Source organism: Pholis gunnellus (genome assembly GCF_910591455.1).
Source record: "Pholis gunnellus genome assembly, chromosome: 9".
Taxonomy (NCBI): Eukaryota; Metazoa; Chordata; class Actinopteri; order Perciformes; family Pholidae; genus Pholis; species Pholis gunnellus.
Window position 1 is genome coordinate 11,099,600 of NC_136535.1, and position 18,836 is coordinate 11,118,435.

Genomic DNA, 18,836 nt, shown 5'->3' on the forward strand with positions numbered 1-18,836 from the left:
GTGAACCCTGTTTAGAGGCAGAGCTGTGTTTGGAATATTAATAGAAGCTTTTTTTTTTTTTTTTTTTTAGTTCTCAGTGAGCATGTGTTTTGGGGAGAGTGTGTGTGAGCAGCAGTTATTAACAAGAATCTAATAAGATCAAGGCCGGGGCGACTTCAAAGCTTGGACCTGAGTGGCACTCAGCTGGGATGTTGGGATTTCTCATTTCCAGTTCGTCAAAACTCAATAAACAGGCACCTGATAAAAAAAAATCAACGTGGTTTAAATTAGGAGCAGAAAATCTTCGTCTTGGAGCAATATGTTGCCATCTCTCTGCTCGAATTGCCTGAGCTGAATATTTCACACAGCAGCATCTCTGGAGGAAGTGACACTTTTGTTATGCAAATAACATGTGTGCAGCACCGTTCCAGTGACACAGAATGTATTATAGAGGTTCCCTCTTTTCAGTACAAATCTGCGTGGAAGCGGCTCAAACCGTGGAATCTGTCTCAAAGAGCTGCTCTCTGGAGCAGCGTCCATACGGAGCTGGGTCCCAATACAGGTTGCAGGTTGAGCGTATAGTTTTGTCAAGCATGTTTTGCCCTGCTGCCATTCAGTTCATTGACATGTTCCTCTAGTTACAGCAGTAACAGTTTTGTGATTAAGGCAATAAAACAAACTCAGAGCCCATGTAAACAATGTCATTTTTCTATACTCATGTAATTGTGCTTGTAATTGAAGTGGTGATAATCACAGTAACAATGTGGAGTTCTCTGACTATAATTAAAGAAGATTTAATTAAGAATTAAGTTTGTACACTCTGATTACATTTGTTTAAATTGTGGTCAAGTTGTGGACTAGTTTATAGTTTATCTTATAAATGAGGACCTCGTAGTAAGCACTTTTAGCCATTTCAAATATTGAGCGCTCATCTGTTGCTGATCGTCTCTGTAGTCTTTTGCCAGGAAGTGACTGATGAGGGACAACTACGTAACATGTGCACCATATCGCCCAGGTCGGAGGAGCAAGTCGAGCATGCGCCGGATGGTATCGGGGACTTAGACATTTTTCAATCCATTTATTCTGCTGGCTGATGTAAATAATCACCCTTCAACACAGATCTGTCACTGCTATTGTGTCAGCAGAGGGGATTGTGTAGGTGGCTTTATCCACTAGACTGACTGGTGAACACTGTGTTGCAGTTGCAACCAAAATAGGCAATGTCTGCTATGAACATGCGGTGGTACAAAATAATGGCTGATGGGGATTAGGAAAGAAAAAAATAGCGAAGATAATGGAGCTGGAGGATTTTTTTTTTTAGAAGAAGTTTTATCTGGATAATTCAAAGCGTGTCGGCGCTGAAAATAGCAATGTAATGAGAAGATTTGCACTATCATGCAATCAGTGTAAAGCAATCAAGTAAATGGCTTAATCTGAATTTACAACGGGACATTCACAATCAGTGAAAGAACATTATGTTGCTCTGGCCCCAGTTGTTCCCAGAACGGGAGAAACGTGTCCTTACATAGATGGTGCACAAACTCGTTTGTTCCTTTGCTGGGATATTGGCACAATAGGCAGACATTTTGACACGTCATAGCCGGGTGAACGCGGGTATAATCAGAAAGTGTGCAGAGCCAGATGAGGACAGGCCCACTGGGCCCAGGTGTTGGTCATTAGCTAATTAGCCCCAATGTGTGAGCTAACTGCTCGTTAACAACTTTTTCATTCTGACTTGGCTGGTGATATTCTGTATTTATATTTGTTTCAATACATTCCATGAAAATGCATAAACCTACAATAAATGTATCAGCTTTTCTGACTTGTTCCTGTATATTAAAAGCCTGATATATCTTATATATAGCAAATCTTATTTAGCAAATGGGCATTGGGCCTGAGGGACATGGACAGTTTATGGTAGTTTGACGGTATTGAGAGACAGTTTTCAAATTGGTCTTTTCATGGGACTTGTTGACTAAAAGAAAAATGGCAAACAGTTTTAAAGTTGTTGGAAGGCAGAGCCTAGTACCCATTTCCTCTCCTTGCTCTCAGTTTTGGTGTTAAGCCAAACCGAGTTGAAATTATTATTGATCTTTCAATCTAAGCAGTGTCTTTCAGACAATTGTGTCCTTCCCAAAGTGTTGCATTATATACATTTTGTGTCAGTGCTACATCAGAACTGTCAGCCCTTTTACTTGCACAGAGGTTGTGCCCTTCTGTGTAGTGAGGGGCCCATTGGTCCTGACATATTTCAGCCTTGATGTGGCGTTGCATGCTTCTTCCTGTAATCAGAGCATCTGATGAACGATGACAGGGTGAGCAATGCCATCTTTTACCGTTACCCCACAGTATCACAGGAAACGTCTCGCTGGTTCCGTGTCTGTCATTGTGACACACACACACACACACACACACACACACACACACACATCCATTAATGTCTACACAGCAGTAAAGACCCAAATACTCTGCTCTCATTGCTGATACCTGTGCAGGTTTGCTTGTGTTTTATTTCTTGAGATAACATCCCTCTTCTCCTTATCTTGTATGTGTACGCACGCATGCACACACACACACACACACACACACACACACACACACACACACAATCACACACAGTAGCATTGTGGGAAAGCCATGCTTCCAGTAAGATCAAGAACAGATTGGATGAGACATTAATACATTTAGGAAAGACAAGCGGTCGCGTATAAATAATCTAAGCTTCCATTTATTTTACTCTTTATTAGAAACGAGTGACTACCATTTTACAAAGTTGTAAGGAAAAACTCCCAAAGGGCTTTGTTTGAGATGTGAAATGATTATTCAACCTGTTGGATTTATTCCTACTGTACCCTTTCCCCCATAGTCACCCTTGTTTTTTCTCTTCCAGTCTGAACCCATACAGCTATGACGAGAGCTGCGTGTCCAGTAGCGTGGACCACCTGCCCCTGGCTGCTCTCCCCCTCCTCGCCATCGTCTCACCTCGCTACCAGGATGCCGTGGCCACCGTGATCGCCCGAGCCAACCAGGTCTATCACAGCTTCCTGCAGTCAGAGGACGGCCAGGGATTCACGGGTCAGGTCAGTCTAAAACATCTTCTAGTTGGAGAAGAGAGGACTCTAGCCTCTCCTCATTGAATATTGAGCTGTAGGCACTTTGATTGAAGTCAATGATTGTCAAAGGAATTCAAGATTGCTTTTGAGGGGGCTGTGTAATCTCTGGCAGCTCAGGCCCTTAGAGGGCTCTAGATGTCTATTGTTTAAGCGGACCACATTTCATGCTCTTGTACATAACGACTACTAGGCTCTTGGTAACGAGCTGCTTTTTCTTGTGAGGTAATGATCTGTGAGAAGACTGTTGACCATTGACCCGTTGCTAAGCCAGAGCTACAATGGAGCCCACGCATTTACTTACTTCACTCCCTGAATAAATGTTATCTAATTTAAAAAAAAAATAAAAATAAAATGGATTTCAGAGAGCAGCAGACAGAATGTGTTCGACGGATATATCAAGGATTTCAAACTAATTCAGCAGAGGAAACGAAAAGGTTAAAAAGATAGAGACAGAAGCTGAAGCCTACAGATCACAGTGTAAAAGGCTATAAAATGAAGGAACAACACTGTCCCTGTAGAACTTGGTAGGTCTTTAGTCACTGCAAAAGCAGCATACATTCAGGATAACCTCAGCAGCTTGCGTAGCATAGAAGTGCTAAAGCTAGTAAATGATGTGTTTCTGTACTCTATTGTACTGCTATTATTAGCTTCAAAAGGTTTTTACGTCTTACTTGGAATTACAACTCAGAGGCCTACATGAACCGTTTTTCCAAATTGACTGTTTGTAATTACAGTCTGAATGATATGTTCTGACACGGCAGGGAAAAAAACCTCAATTTGTAAGGGTGCAATTGGCGTCTTTCAATGCAATGCACATTGAAAATGGAGGAGCTGCTCATAGCTGAAAAAACATTCAAATAAATTGGGAATTGTGGTGAATCAGCTCCAGAACAATACTGTGGAGGAAAACACAGAGTAGGTTTCTCTTCGTGAAGGGAATATATATGTAATACATACTGTATCCTATTTGTATATAATCTAGAATTGCGACGCTGCGGGTGTCATGCCTTGCTGCACCAGTGAAATATGTTGTTTTCTCATTTTTTTAATTCCATTCACACGCCTCCCCAATGTCCTCCTGTTATGTCCTTCACTGAATCAGTGCACCATATGTGGAGGCTGTCTAAATAATCTATTTTTCCGAGCAGGTGTGCCTGATGGGCGACTGTGTGGGAGGCGTGCTGTGCTTCGACGCTTTGTGCTTTAGCAACCACCAGAGGCCTGGCAGCCCCAACAACAGCAGCAAGAACAACAGCACCGAGAGCCTGAAGGTAGGAACTCACTGTTACAGTGGTAACAACATGTTGGCGATGGTGGAGAAAGAGCACTTTACTGGTGATACATCATTAAGAGATCACTGCAAATGCAACATGTTACATGCTTGTGTTTTATTTTGTCGGTGGAGTTGATTACTACAAGAGTGCACCAGTGGCACCCCTAGTCCGCCTTAGTAAACAAACGGAGACAGTCTCCTCTGCTATTTCAGTCAGTTTTTCAGCACGACGCCTTTATCAAGACACAGCTTTTACAAATGTCACTGTAATGTCACTTTTACAAATGTCACGCGTGTGGATCACCACTTGTTTCCTCTGGATGATTTGAGCAGCAGTTCCTGCTGTATGCCTGTAACATTTTCATCATAATATTTGAGCTGAACTCTTGAGGCAGCTTGTCATTTGTTGTCCTTTTTTCCGCCTGCTAAGCGTCGCGTGATCCCCTCTTTCTGTCTGTTGCCCCCTCCCTCTCTTCTCCTCCCCCTTGCAATCCACTCACATCTTTACAGATCCACTCTTGCACAGGTAGGGTTCACCTATGGGAATCAACTCCCATCTGATTATGTGTAACTTCCTGGTGAACCCACTCCTTTTAAGTGTATCAGGCTTTTCAGTATGTTGCACACTCTCCTCCTTCCTCTCAGGATAACTCGGGCCTACTCGGGGAGTCCAGTCCGGATCTGAGTTCTAGCAAGAGGCTCAGTAAAAGCAACATCGATATCTCCGCCCCCAATGAAGGGCACGGCCAGAGCGGGCCGCCGCTCAGCCGTAAGCAGAGCGACTCCTATGATGGCGACACCACGTCCACGGGCCAGCACAGCTTTTTTTCAAGGTGGGACAGTACGCATGAATATATCCGCACTAAAGGGTCGACAATATGTACTGTGAGACAATATTAGTTTGTTTGCTGTCAAAGATCTTGACATGCTGTTTATACCAAGGTACCTATCCATTTAATAGTTCTAGATGTATTAGGTAATTATGGGCAATGTTAAAAAAAAAAGTAGGATTTATTTTTTAGGATTTATGGTTGTATTGGAATTTTATATACAATTTTGCATCACCGAGGTTAAGAACTCAGATTTTTCAGGTATTTGCTGGATTTACCACAAACACGCACTCCTCTCCGTTAATTATTATTATCAATTAACACGTTTTAAATTGAGTTTCTAGAAAGTAATTTTTTTCACTTTATACATCAATAGCATGATATAGAATTACATGTGCCCTTTGAAATATACCCAAATGTACTACTTGGAAAACCTGGATATTTCTCACCTTACAAAATAGTGTTTATACACACACACTCATTTACACCAGCACATACATACAGTACACAATCATGCACACACGTTGTACTCGAAATAAGAGAAGAACACTTTGGATAAGATATTGGATGAGCTTACTTGACCTTAGTGCCAAACCATTGGTTGTATTTTGTTTTGTGCCCATACCCATTATACATTCAGATGCACACACACACACACACACAAAGGAAAAAGCCTAAACTCTCAATTCACAACAATGGCAGCAGGTAGGAGAGAAAAACTGCACTTTGTACAATCAAACAAATATGTAATCAACAGCAACAGTATTTTTCTGTTGGTCAATCTGTAAATACGCTGGAGCGAAAGGGGATTTAGTTAAAAAAATATCACAATTTCCCAGATAAATGATTTACAGCATTCAAATTTGCATACATTTGGCCAAAAACAACATTTAGTTCACACAAACACCCACAAGTTGGCAAAACAAGACGTACAGAGTAGAAATTCTGTCATCCACTTCTGTCAAATAGCATTTGTCGATCACTGATGAGTGTGTTAGGGTTTCAGATGATAACCCAGATGTTGCATGCCATCCCTCATCCAGGTTTTCCTGGAATATGTCACCTTGTCCCGGCCCTGCTCTTTATCAATATTTGCAGCTTGACTGCCCTGCCTGCCTACCTGCCTCTGCTGGACTATAAATAGCCCGTTTGTGCCTGTGCCAGCCGGTTTGAGTGGGAGGCCGAGCGCTGCGGCTGAATTTAGCTGGGTCGGGTTGCCTAGAGGGGCGACAACTGCCATGTTGACTCACTTCAAGCAACCAGTGTTCCCATTCCAAATCACACGCTCCACTGGGCTTAAACCATCACTGTAACACAGTGACTGAAGATAGGATCCCATCTATTCACAGTTACGCCACATAGTGTCCATGGTGGTGCACATCGCACTTTGCACTTCTTGGTCCCTCCTTTCAGAATGGCCTATTGGAAAGCTGTCTACGTCTGGTTCCCTCCTTTTCACATGACCCTCAATGGTAGATGTAAATGTTCACAACACTTATTATGAAGACCCAGGAGACTGCAATCAGTGCAACGAGCATCAGTGCTGATGTCCTAGATGTTTACCATTCATTTCACTGTGCTCAGTGTCCTTACAGTCTATCTTTGTTAGGGATATGTGTTTTAGCTCATTTTAAATAGACGGTAATAGAACTAACCTCTCAGGTTGAGAAAACCGACAAAATGGACATAATTGACAAAATGTCGACATCTATTTAGTCTAAAGTGCTCAGAAAAAAGAAACGATTATGTGCAGCCAGAGCTACTGAAAGGCTTCATGCATTCTTAATGCCCATAAGGAAATATATTTGCAATGGTTTAGGTTAATAGGGTGGCATCAGTCAGATCTATTTGCTGCTCTCAGTAGAGAGCTGGGCATTTTGAAACACGTCATGCATTTCTTTACCTATTATCCCTCATAAAAGCATGTTAACCACTTTATCAATAACGTTGGTTCCGTACCACTACTCCAGATGCTATGAGTAAAGGTGTAGCGCCAATGTACTATTTGTCATATTTATCTAACATATTGGTATAAATCTGCAGTTGTTGTAGCTGCAAAAAAAGAAATCAAGCAAAATAACACGTCACTTTCTACAACAACGGGCATTGTTTTATGTGAATGACGATAATTTAACATTGGACATGAGTCTATTCAGTGGAGAACATGCAGTCGTCCAGTCGTTTACTCATGCTTATCCCTGCTCTGCATGCACTGTTCCCCAATGGTTCACTGTCTCTTCAGCCACACAGAGACTACTACTTTCTAGTTTGGAGGAAGTTAATACATGTGCGGATGTTTTGCAGCAGTGATACATTTTTGTAGACAAACAGACATACTGAATGGCATGGTAGGTAGAAGTGAAGGAGTGGACACGTTTCTATAGAGAAGACAAAGAAACACAATTGGAAGTTGAAGGCAATCAAAGCACTATTTATTTGGCTTTTAAACATGGCTGTTGGCTAATCCTTTTCCCCCACACGGGACTTGCTGTAATGGGGAAATGATGCAGCCTGTGTGAAAGCTCAGCGAAGAGCTGCTCAGGCTGAGTCATAAAGGCTCGGTGCCGACAACGACCGCTGCGTGTTGAAACTATCCAGCCTACGATTGATTCACGATAAAGCAAAAAGCGTCACTGACTTTTGCCTTTCCAATTTCAGCAAGCACATTAGGCACATTTACATTTTCTGATTACTTCTGATTTCTTCTAACAACAAAAGCGAAATACAAAAGTGACTTTGAAAGGAATAGTTACACCCCAAAATGATGAGTTTTTGTATTTATTTATTTCCATTTACTTGTTCTTAATTCATCTTGAAAACAGCTTTTAAAAGTGATGAACAATCTCAATCATGTCCCCAAAAACTTTTCAAAGTAAGCCTGCAGCATAATCACACTTATGCACTTGAATCCTAAATACAACCCAGCCGTCACTACGTTGTTGCTTAATAAGCCACTTTCCCAAAGTCCTCATATGCCTCCCTCCAATCCATTTACTGTCAGAGTAAGTGTCCAAAGAGTGAAATAACCACCAATTTGGACTGGTTGGCCATTGAATGAGAAGGCAGGACTGTCTTATGTTCTATGGCTCTGATAGGATGTTTTATTGATTGACGTTTGTTTCACCAATCGTGTGCAGCTGTAGTGTTAGTGACTAGAGAAAAGTAACCGTAGATAGTTTTGTTGGTGTGCAGTTCATTGTGTGCGTACATGAAAAGTGAGTAATCAATGGTCTTTCTGTTAGAAATAGAGTAAAAACAAAACATCTTTGAGCAACAGACAGATAACATTTTATATTGTGTGTGTCCCCAGTTTGATGAAGGAAGGTGTGGAGCTGCGTGGTGGCAGTAACCCCGGTCTGGTGTTGAATCCCGGTCGATTTGACTTTGAGGTGTCCGACTGCTTCCTGCTAGGCTGCCCTTTGGGCCTTGTGCTGGCCATGAGACGCACTGTGCTGCCTGCCGTCCAGGGTAAGACTCAAAACACATCCAACAGATATCACAGAGCGCAATTCTTCACATCCACACCTCTACGCAAGGACAATGTGTGCACAAGCTCTCACAGATAACAGCAGGTTTTATCTCCAGTTGTTTTGCTCTCTATTTCTACTGCCTTATTATTAGTCTGCATATACCTGTAAAGCACACGACTGCACGAACCTGTATCAAAGGTGCTATACAAAGTTAGTTTGATTGACTAATTTAAAGACGACTGCAGTGCAAATACATGATCAGATCTGTTTGAACCGGTTTTCACTTAGATTTTACCCCTGCACTACGAGAAAAGTATGTTTCATTTATACCTTCTCCCCTGTTCAATGTAGTTTACTACAAAAATAGGTCCTCTACCGCTTTTAAAATGCAAATGAGCTGTTGATTATGTGGCAGAATCCCTCAAAGTACTAAAAACCAATTATTTCCACTGGAATTTTGGTTGCCCTACTTATCTATTGTGTTTCCAACTCCTCCTCACACAGCTGCTGCACTTAATACTCCATATGCTTCATACTGTTCCTAATGGCTTTGCCTATCCATTGTGTTTTCTGACCTTCAGTGAGCCAGCTGCATCCAGCCTGCTCTCAGATTTTCAACTTGTTTTACCCTTCGGACCCTTCAGCCTCCAGACTGGAGCCGCTGCTGCAGTCTCTCTTCCACAAGTTGCCACCTTACGCTGTGCCGCGTTACCAGCGCTACCCTCTAGGAGATGGACGCTCAATGCTCATCGGTAGGAAATGTGATTCCAACCTGGGAATCAATTTACGAGCGTCGGGAGATGCGAGAGCAGCTCCGCCTGAATATTTCATTGATTAATCTATTTTCTGGTATAATTGTATTGCTTTATTAATAATCTTTTGGGTTTTACATTTCAAAGCTGGCATGAAATCTTTTAGGAATTCTGTCAGCGGGACTAGATTGCAGCGGCAGACAGATCCTATGACTTAGTAATGTGAATTCACACAGGCGCACATGTGCAAACAGAGCCTCGGTCCCATCTGTGTGAGCTTGCCCTGCAGACGCAGAGCTAAATCCTGCCCTGAAAAGCCTGAAGTTTGAAGTAATTATACTTCTTGTGGTGCAGTACCTTTGGCCTGCCACCACTTCTCTGAGGATCAGGCACAGTATGTGAGATATTAGTCTGCTAGATATGGCAGAGTGCTGTTGTAATCCCCCTTGAGGGCCTGGTTGTAGAGAGTGAGTCCTTAATGAGCCACTGAATTATTTGAAGCATGGTTTTAGCCCACTTTTGGGACATAGAGACTCGCTTTAAACAGCAGGGATGACGCATAGCCTGGATACCCTGCCCCTCTATGTACCTACCTCACCGAGAGAAAGTAGGGCGAGGACTGATCTCTTGAGCTAACAGCCTGTGAGCATGAACTCAGATCAGAGGATAAGGCTTTGTGGTTTGGTGCAAGGCTTTAAAAAATAATAATAAACTCCTCTAGTGAACATGCAATCATTAGAAATAGGTGTAACTCAAAGCAGATTTGTCATATGTGCCACCTCGTGATATTTCCATTTAGTTTCCAATCATGCGTTTTTACGAGGAACCCTGCAATGCAATAGATTCTTTTGTCAAGTCAAGTTTATTTGTATGGCTCATTTCATACGACAGGACACTTTAGTAAGACAAGAGCAGAAACAGATTGTTTAAACATGAAGAGTATTGGTTAACTAACTCAAGTCCAATTCAGACATGCACAATGTTATGTAAATGTGATGGCAAGTTTACATTTAAAGAAATTATAGCCACTATGATAATCTTACTAGGTCGGGACACAGCAGTTTTGTCAGGTGCCTGAAACAAATATCCATAGAAAGACTTCAGAATTATCATATTCATACACCATACCAAACAAAACATGAAGACAACCATACTGTACCAAACATTACAAGTTGACAGTTATTAAACAAAGAAGAAAAAGTTGGGAAATACAGTCCTAAAAACGTTTGGAAGTGGTTGTGAGTGGCGACAGGGACGTCTTTGACAACATCTCACTAGAGATCTAATTGGATAATTTATGGCAGATCTATGATCAGTTGTCCTTATTCTTTACTGACATGGTCAATGTACAAGATAAAATAAAGCTAGTTACAAGTTAGCTCCGTAACATTTTACTGAAATGGAAAAATGAAAGTGTCGAAACGAATTGTACATTTTGAAGTTTTGAGAATAATTTGTCACACATCGTACAAGGGGCAAATTATTGTATAAATAGGATAATTATCTTACAAGTGGTAACATTACTAACCTGTCAAATCTGAAATACAGCACAAGATAGAATTGAATGCTGTCATGCAGTGTTGTAGTCAAGACCACCTAAACCGAGATCAAGTGACGACTAAGACCATAATGTATCAAGACCGAGACTTTGAGGGGTTGAGAACCAAGACCAAGAGTAGCTGAGGTGAATTTTACGTGTGCGAATTGTCTTTTGTTTTCTATGAGCAATCACAGTAAAGATGTTATGAAATACACCAGACAATGCACAGGCAATGCAGTGCTAAATAATGTGTGTGTTTTGCTTGTATGTGACCTGTGTACCAAAAATGTCTGACACATGGTATGAAATATCGCAGTGTTTTTACCCGTGTAAACTGGAAGCCCAAGCTGGGTTTTATTAATTCAATCAGGTTCAGCCACTCACAGAGCGAGATGCTTGACGCAACTCAGAGCCAGCAGTGCAGATAAAGGTGATGGAGTGTAAAGGCAGACACACAGCGTAGGCTTGCAGCTATACCGGTTTTTAATTAAGGGTCTGCACCCCTGTTCCATTGATCGGGCCTGGATGCTGTCAAATTATGTGTTAAATTGAAAAACAAAGACAGGTGCACACGGACGGACCCAGACATACAAACACACTCGCTCACACAGACACACAGAAGAAACAACAGCACGCGTCACCCATTTCCTGCTCTGTAATACGGTAATTAGTCGTTATGAAGGCATGAAAAGACAATCAAATCAGGCTCCTCTGGGTATGACTTTGACATCAACACCCGTCAACAGCGGAGCTTTTATTATGATGAATGTTGCTAATATAGAGGGAACGAGCCCTCTTTCTATTGATTTCCAGCTATGGTCCAAAGGGAAATATGATCATCCAAGACAGCAACTGCACATGGAATCATAGTCATTTATATCAGTATTGATCACATGGCTAACGTACACGTAACATACTAGGCTTTAACGTAAGAATGGTGGTGTATCTTTTGCTCGCTATTAAATGATTCCCTAATGGGGTGCCAGTGTGTGTGTGAGAGCGTGGTGAGGACTGGAGGGAAGGGGCTGAGTTAAAAGTCTCTAAAGACGTTTCAAGGCCACAGTGCAATCATCCTCCCTCACCTTATGAATAATCTGCTCGTCCTTCCATCAGCGGTTTCACTCTCCCCTACCTCCTGCTTAAATCACAATCTTTCGGTTTCCCTACCTGTGGACCGGTGTGTACTGTTATTTGTTTTTTACTTTTCTTTCCTCCTCTGATTTACAGACACACTTGCATGCTTGTGCTTTTTTCTCGCCTTTGCGTCTGTCTTTGTCACCATGATCACCTATCTTTCCTGCTACCCCTCGCAGTTTTTTGATGCTCCTCTTGATATCTCCTGTCTCTCTCTCTCTCTCTCTCTCTCTCTCTCTCTCTCTCTCTCTCTCTCTCTCTCTCTCTCTCTCTCTCTGCTTCTGCACCAGTACGTCTTGTGCAATGTTGTGTGTGTGTGTGTGTGTGTGTGTGTGAGAGCGTGAGTATGTGAAAATGTGTCAGTCAGTGGATCGTTCTCACAGCCAAAAGAGTCTCTCCCTCCCTTTTTGCCTCTCTCTGTTTATTTTGCTGTGAAAGAAAGACAGAGTTGTGCTAATATTCCAGAGTTTAGAATAACAGATTGTAGTGTGTGTGTGTGTGTGTGTGTGTGTGTGTGCGTGTGTGCCACTGCAAACATTATACAGTATCTTCAATGACCCGGTCTTCAGTTATACGTAAACAACATTTTGATTAGAGATTATTATTATTGGGTTTTGTGTAACATTCAATTTCCCTCATAACAGCCCAAACAGGTGACTTTAGTACAGAGTAATCAACCTCACCTGATTCTGTCTAACACGAGGGAGAGAGTCATATTTAATCTGTGTTTCTCCATCAGTTTCCACAGTAACAGTAATTTCTGAAAATCTGCCTGAAAACCTGTATGAATTCAAGGATGTCACAGCACCTCAGCATGGGATACTGTTCCTACTCAAGAGAAGTAGTACTTCATCGAAACTCTCTAAGACTTCTATGAACAGAGCCTCTTGTGGTCTGCCACCACTCTGACAATCACACCTGAAGTCAAGGAATACAGTCCGATTTAAAATGACTTCAAATAACTTTCTTTCTTATTTTTAAGATTGTGATTTAATTACAGAAATAGTTTTCTTTTGTAAATATATTTTACAAAACAAACTTTTTTTAGTACCAAAAGTGGTAACTGAAACTGTAAGGGTATACTGTACATGTATCCATCAAAACCCTAATTTTTACCTTACAGAACACGTAAGTTGCTGGTCTTCCGCTGCCTCAATCGGTTAGTTTTTGTGACTTTCGGTATTAAAGAGTTAGTTTGGTTTAACAAAAGTTTTTTTTTTTCTGATTAGATAATGCCAAATACAAAAGTTTTATTTTCTGCCCCTTAAAAGCAGACCCATCACACAAAACCATCCAATCTAGCATCACTGATATGAACACAGTGTGTGTCAGATTCCATCATCTTCATCATCCTAAGAGTCCTGCTTCATTAACCACACCTGATCCTCCCTCATGTCTGAGAGGGCGGCTAATCTGTTGTCTGCGACTGGTGCCGATCCTTCAAAGACCAAACACGCAACATGTGGCTGCATCTGGCGGTTTATTTATGAACATTCCAGCAGGCAGCAGGGGAAGGGTTAAATTAGCACATCGTGCCTGACACAAGGGGAATAACGAAAGAAAACGGCACACTGTGTCACGTGGGTTTCGTCACTGCCACCTCCCTTTGTGAAAATAGTGGCAGGTCCTGAGTCCATTAACTCCAATGTGAAGGTGTGAACATGAGCACAGAGTGTTTCTCCCCATAGTCACCGAAGTAAAAATTGGACCAATTTCCACAAGCCACATATCTTCCGAACATTCTGAAACTAAAATGGTGATTTTCAGACACACATAAATCAGGAGAAGATTGACTTTAACTTAACGTTCAAGACCTCTCTCTGTCTCAGCAACACATTCTTGCGAGCAACACGTGTATGTCTTCCCCCTGTTGGTGCTGAACCATCGGTCTGGTAGCGTTGCTAGTCTAGTGTTAACGTGAGCCAAACTGAGTCCGACTTTTAGCTGGCGTCAACTAACGTCTTTGATGGTCATAGCTCACTAATTTTCATAATGCAAAATATATCTCTAAGCCGTGTAAAATAATAAAGAAGATATAAATGCATTAGACCGAAGCTAAGGTACTTAAGGAGACAAGATGTAATGCGTCATCTGATGATATAAAACATCTTTGATGAACACTCGGAACAAAAACATTGTCCTTGACCACAATGTCAAGGAAAATTAAAATGTCAAATAACAAGCTTTTATTTTACTATAAGTATAAATACTTTAATATAATTATATATAATATAGTTTAATAATATGAAAGCATATTATTAAAAGGTTAGACCCGGGTCCTGGGACAGCTCACCCAGTGTTCCCTCGGTGCCGGTGGCCCTACATGCACATACAAACCTACAAATATGTAATGCAAGCGGGCACACGCGCCGTCCACTAGTGGAGGTTACCTCTGTTAATGCTAATGTTTGTGGAGGCATTGTACACGAAAGTCATGTAAGCGAGAAGAATCTGTAAGGACAATCCTTTTATTTATTTTTTCAGCGACGCAGCAAGATCCTCTCACACCCAGACACGATGTGTTCTGGTTTACATTAGCAGGCGAACAGGCACACCTCTCGTTTGATCTCACCTCTCCTCAGACGTGCTGCTACCCGTTCCAGCTCCCCGTTTGTACATTATATCCGCTCCATCACATCGGCAGACATTGGATTGATACATATTACAGTAACTGTGAGCAAAGTAGAGGACGTGATGCAGGAGTGGGGTCATTGAATCTTGGCTTATTTGTGACATACATACAAATATATAGAGTACATTGGTTTGTAAGTTGTCACTGAGTTCAATATTGAATCTGTAGCACGCTGTGTAGCGCAGCAGTGGAGTAGAGACTCATTCAGACATGAATCAAGCCTTATCCAGTGTCATAATAGATCCACAGCAACATACAAGGCCTAGGTAAGAGGATAATGAGCTCCCTCCAGAGTCTGGCTGGAAAAAAAACATTGTGAGTTAAGAAGAGGAAAACAGTGTTGGAGCGTTCTCAAAGAAAGAGAGGGGCCTCGTGGCGGTGTTATGCACTGCTGTTTAGTGGAAGCTGTATTACATTCAGTCAGTGTGAGTCTCCTTTTGTCCCCAGGATGTATTGTAGTTTTTTCATTTTGAATAAACAGAACAAACATCCACAAACAACAAAGAGAACCTTAATAAACATAGCATTAAATATAAATATGCAAATAATTGTAGCTATGGGGAATTCAAAAAAGAACATTGCACATAAACATACATATAGAAAATACATTCTATACACAAGTATAAATATTTAAATTCAGAATAATAATATATTATGTATATACACATAACAATACAGAAATATTCATATTGACACCTATGAATTGTAAAGTAAGATAAATGTGCTATTGAACTGAGCTGGTAGCCACTTCTACTTCTCAGGAAATAGAAAGTGGATCCATGACGTCTGGTGAAACTATAGGTCTCCGGGGAAAATGTCCTTTTTCCTTTTATAGAATATTATCGCCGAACAAACAGGAAAGAGCTGCGTAGAGATGCGCCGGTGAGGAGAGAAACCCAACCAGATAAAGTGATTCTACTCGTCAGCAGGAGCCAAGAGCAAGATGTTTTTAAGAATTTCAAAGTCAATACAATTGGATTCAACCCCATGAAGAGTAGAGGCAGCTTCTCTCATTGTACTTGGTGCTTGTCTTTGGTTTTTCCTTGATAAAACACAAAGCAAGTCGATGCTAGAGGCTATCTTATTAGGAAAAACAACAGCATTGATTTTACGATTGAGGCCAGTCAATTGCCGTGTGATCAAAGCATTTCCTTTCCTCTTCCCTCTCCGTTTGTCCTTGTCTTTTCTCTTTCACTCCTCTTCTCACTCTCCCCAGCGGAGAGTATCCAAGGCCATTCAAATGTGTTTTTGGAAGGTGAGCAAACTCCCGGAGGTCCAGCTTCACAGACGTCCTCTGAGACTAAGACTGAAGGAGGAGGGGGAGAAGAAGGAGGTCGTAGAGCCAGCGTGACCAGTGTGGAAAGTGAAATGTCCATTTGCTCCATGGGCCAGCTGGGAAACACCATCGCTAACAGTGAGTGGGAGGGAAGGAGAGAGTTACAAGCTACACTGTATCGTCTTATTATTCAACTTTCTCCTGTAGATGGATTCAGGTTCATGAGGTATTACAGCTCTGAAGTTAAACTCAGATTTCCACATGTATATATGCTTGTTTATGTGTGTGTGTGTGTGTTCAGTTTCCAGTAGCTGGTGGGGCTCCAAGAGGCTGGATTATGCTTTGTACTGTCCTGATGTGCTGACTGCCTTCCCAACGGTGGCTCTGCCTCACCTTTTTCATGCCTCCTACTGGGAATCCACTGATGTAGCAGCCTTTGTTCTCCGGCAGGTGGGAACGCCTTATTGACAGCCTATTGTTTTTTCCCCAGCAAGTTTCACCGCTTAGAGAAAACTATTGTCTCAGTAATTAGTACGCAAATATTAAAGATGGATTTAATTAGCATACTAAAACCAATATTTAACCTTTGCATAATTAGCATACTTTATTCTCGACAGTGGCAGGCAACTGGCATCCTCTAAAGGCCATTTCAAAATGAAGCTTCACAACAAGACAAAGCCCTTTGCAGGGTAAAGACGTAGCTGTGGGAATCGTCGTCTCTGAAATTGTTGGCTGGTATCTCCAAAGACTGAACTTGTCAAATCAAATATGAAGAGCTTCTGTAAGCACGTTGCTCTGGTAGGAGATGAGACAAAGTGACACAATGTGGCACATCTCCTGCCTCTTGTTAAGGCCAGAAGTTTGCGTATGCACTGTATATCAAGATATTAGCCAATATGCTACTAATATGCTTACTAAGCATATTAGTAGCATCCATCTAACTGTGGACAGAGCCAGCATTAAGAAATATGCAATGCTTATAGAGATTTACCCAAACACTTTAACAATAAATAAACATTGAGTGAATATCTTACAGCATGTTGAGCTATAATCCAGTTGTGAGTCATCATGGCATTTGGATCTACAGTTCAGAACACAGTACATGATATAAAGGCCCATTTTACCTTAATTTAGCCTTGATGATTGATTGTGTGGATTGTACGGTGGTCAAACAAAGGGAGGGAGCAGTATTAACAGTCTTAACACACTTGTGTGAAGATGTTTAGGATTCATCTCACACCTCAGACAACTTGGAGCCGTTTTATCCAACATGTTTGGTTTAATGACTGAACTCTGAGCAGAATTTTGTAGTTGATGCTGGTTTATGTATAAATGTAAAATGTCATGACTAGAATATGCAAAAGTCAGAAATGTAATGTGTGGTACCAATTTATTTTTACGAATGGTTAGGATTTCAAAGGTCTGCAAATGTGTTCTCGGCCTAAGTTAAGAGTCCAGGCATTTGTCATAAGTCATAAGAACTTGATCAGAACAGTCTATAGTGCCACCAGTCTATATGTATAAGTGGGACCATATATATATATATATATATATATATATATATATAAAAACACATTATAACATTCATGTGGAGTGTGTATTTGTACATCTGTTGTAATGACAAGTATAGGCCCTTAAGTCCTCTGACACAACAAAGAGCAGGACAAAAAGAGTAGAAATAAGATGGGTGTATTACGTCATGTCCTGTTAAAATTCCCTGGAAACGCTGGCAGTCTTTGAACTTGATCATTAGAAAGCAGGGCTCCCAGAGAAAAAAAACAGATTCCACCCTGCCACTGTCTGCTGCAGCATGTCATCTTTGTGAGAAAACGTGAGGGGAATAAGGAGAGCACACAGGGAAAAATAAGTGCTATCGACGCCATCAGGAAGCTAATAAACCCGAAGATCGTTATTTTGGTTCAGTGGTTTACAGTTCCACTGGATGCCGCGTTGTATTAAAGGATCGTTATGGAATTTAAGGGCTGCACGGAACATAATTTGTTGAAGCTGAATCATTTACCTTTCTCTCAATCCAAGCTCGGTGTGTAAGAGAATGTCTTCCAGTCTTACATGAAACAAGGAGCCTTTCTACATCCAAGCGTCAGGAATGATTTGCATGGATTCCTTGTGTGTGGTGATTTTATTTGAGTCCTCCAAATCACCCCTTAGCCTTTAATCTGCCTCTGTGCTGCTCTTGTCACAAAAGCTTCCCATCAGACTTGTGATGTATGATCCCTAAACATAATTTCTGATTTAATGTCTCGGCTTCAGATGGTTAGCCTTCCATGGTATTATTGTGAGACTAGAGTTATTACAAATATGTTCTGTCTGCTGCCTCAACAGAAGGATGTGATATCAAAGGTTTGTGTGTTGAAATGCCTGCTCTTATATACATGCATGCGTTTGTTGACAGCTCATGGGATGCGACTGTGTGAAGACCCAGGAAGCGGACAATTTGGGCTCTGCTCCGTTCTCTCCCTCCAGCCCACGAGAAAAATGGCTCAGAAGGAGGACACACGTCAAACTAAGGGTAATGAATTATTTGCTTGGTTCTCTTTGCCCCAGTTTTCTCTGCTAACAGAAATGCGGATTGATGGCTACTCAGTTCACTTTTAGGCTCATATTCAATCTTAATGTGAACAAATTTGTGAATATTTCAACAAAGCACGTTGGCTTGGACACCAGGTATAACACATCCTGGGAAATTGTCTCTAAGGTGCCCCTCTTTCTCAGAAATACTCAAAAGAGAAACAACCACCCACACAGCAGATATTGTTCTTCTGCCGCAATGGCCTTGCATTCATTCAAACTAAAAATAAAATTATCCTGAAATGCTA

At 41.4% G+C, this 18,836-nt stretch overlaps 1 protein-coding gene across 1 annotated transcript in view; it reads left to right on the forward strand.

Annotated features, from left to right (window-relative positions):
• Nucleotides 1–18,836, forward strand: part of pitpnm3 (PITPNM family member 3) — a gene marked incomplete at both ends in the record, with an annotated part of 67,156 nt that overhangs the window by 43,884 nt on the left and 4,436 nt on the right. The window contains 8 exons of the mRNA XM_079166028.1: nt 2,870–3,059; nt 4,241–4,363; nt 5,011–5,198; nt 8,506–8,663; nt 9,247–9,417; nt 15,940–16,137; nt 16,301–16,449; nt 18,413–18,529. Of these exons, the coding sequence (XP_079022154.1) occupies nt 2,870–3,059; nt 4,241–4,363; nt 5,011–5,198; nt 8,506–8,663; nt 9,247–9,417; nt 15,940–16,137; nt 16,301–16,449; nt 18,413–18,529 (1,294 nt within the window). The remainder of the gene's footprint in view (nt 1–2,869; nt 3,060–4,240; nt 4,364–5,010; nt 5,199–8,505; nt 8,664–9,246; nt 9,418–15,939; nt 16,138–16,300; nt 16,450–18,412; nt 18,530–18,836) is intronic.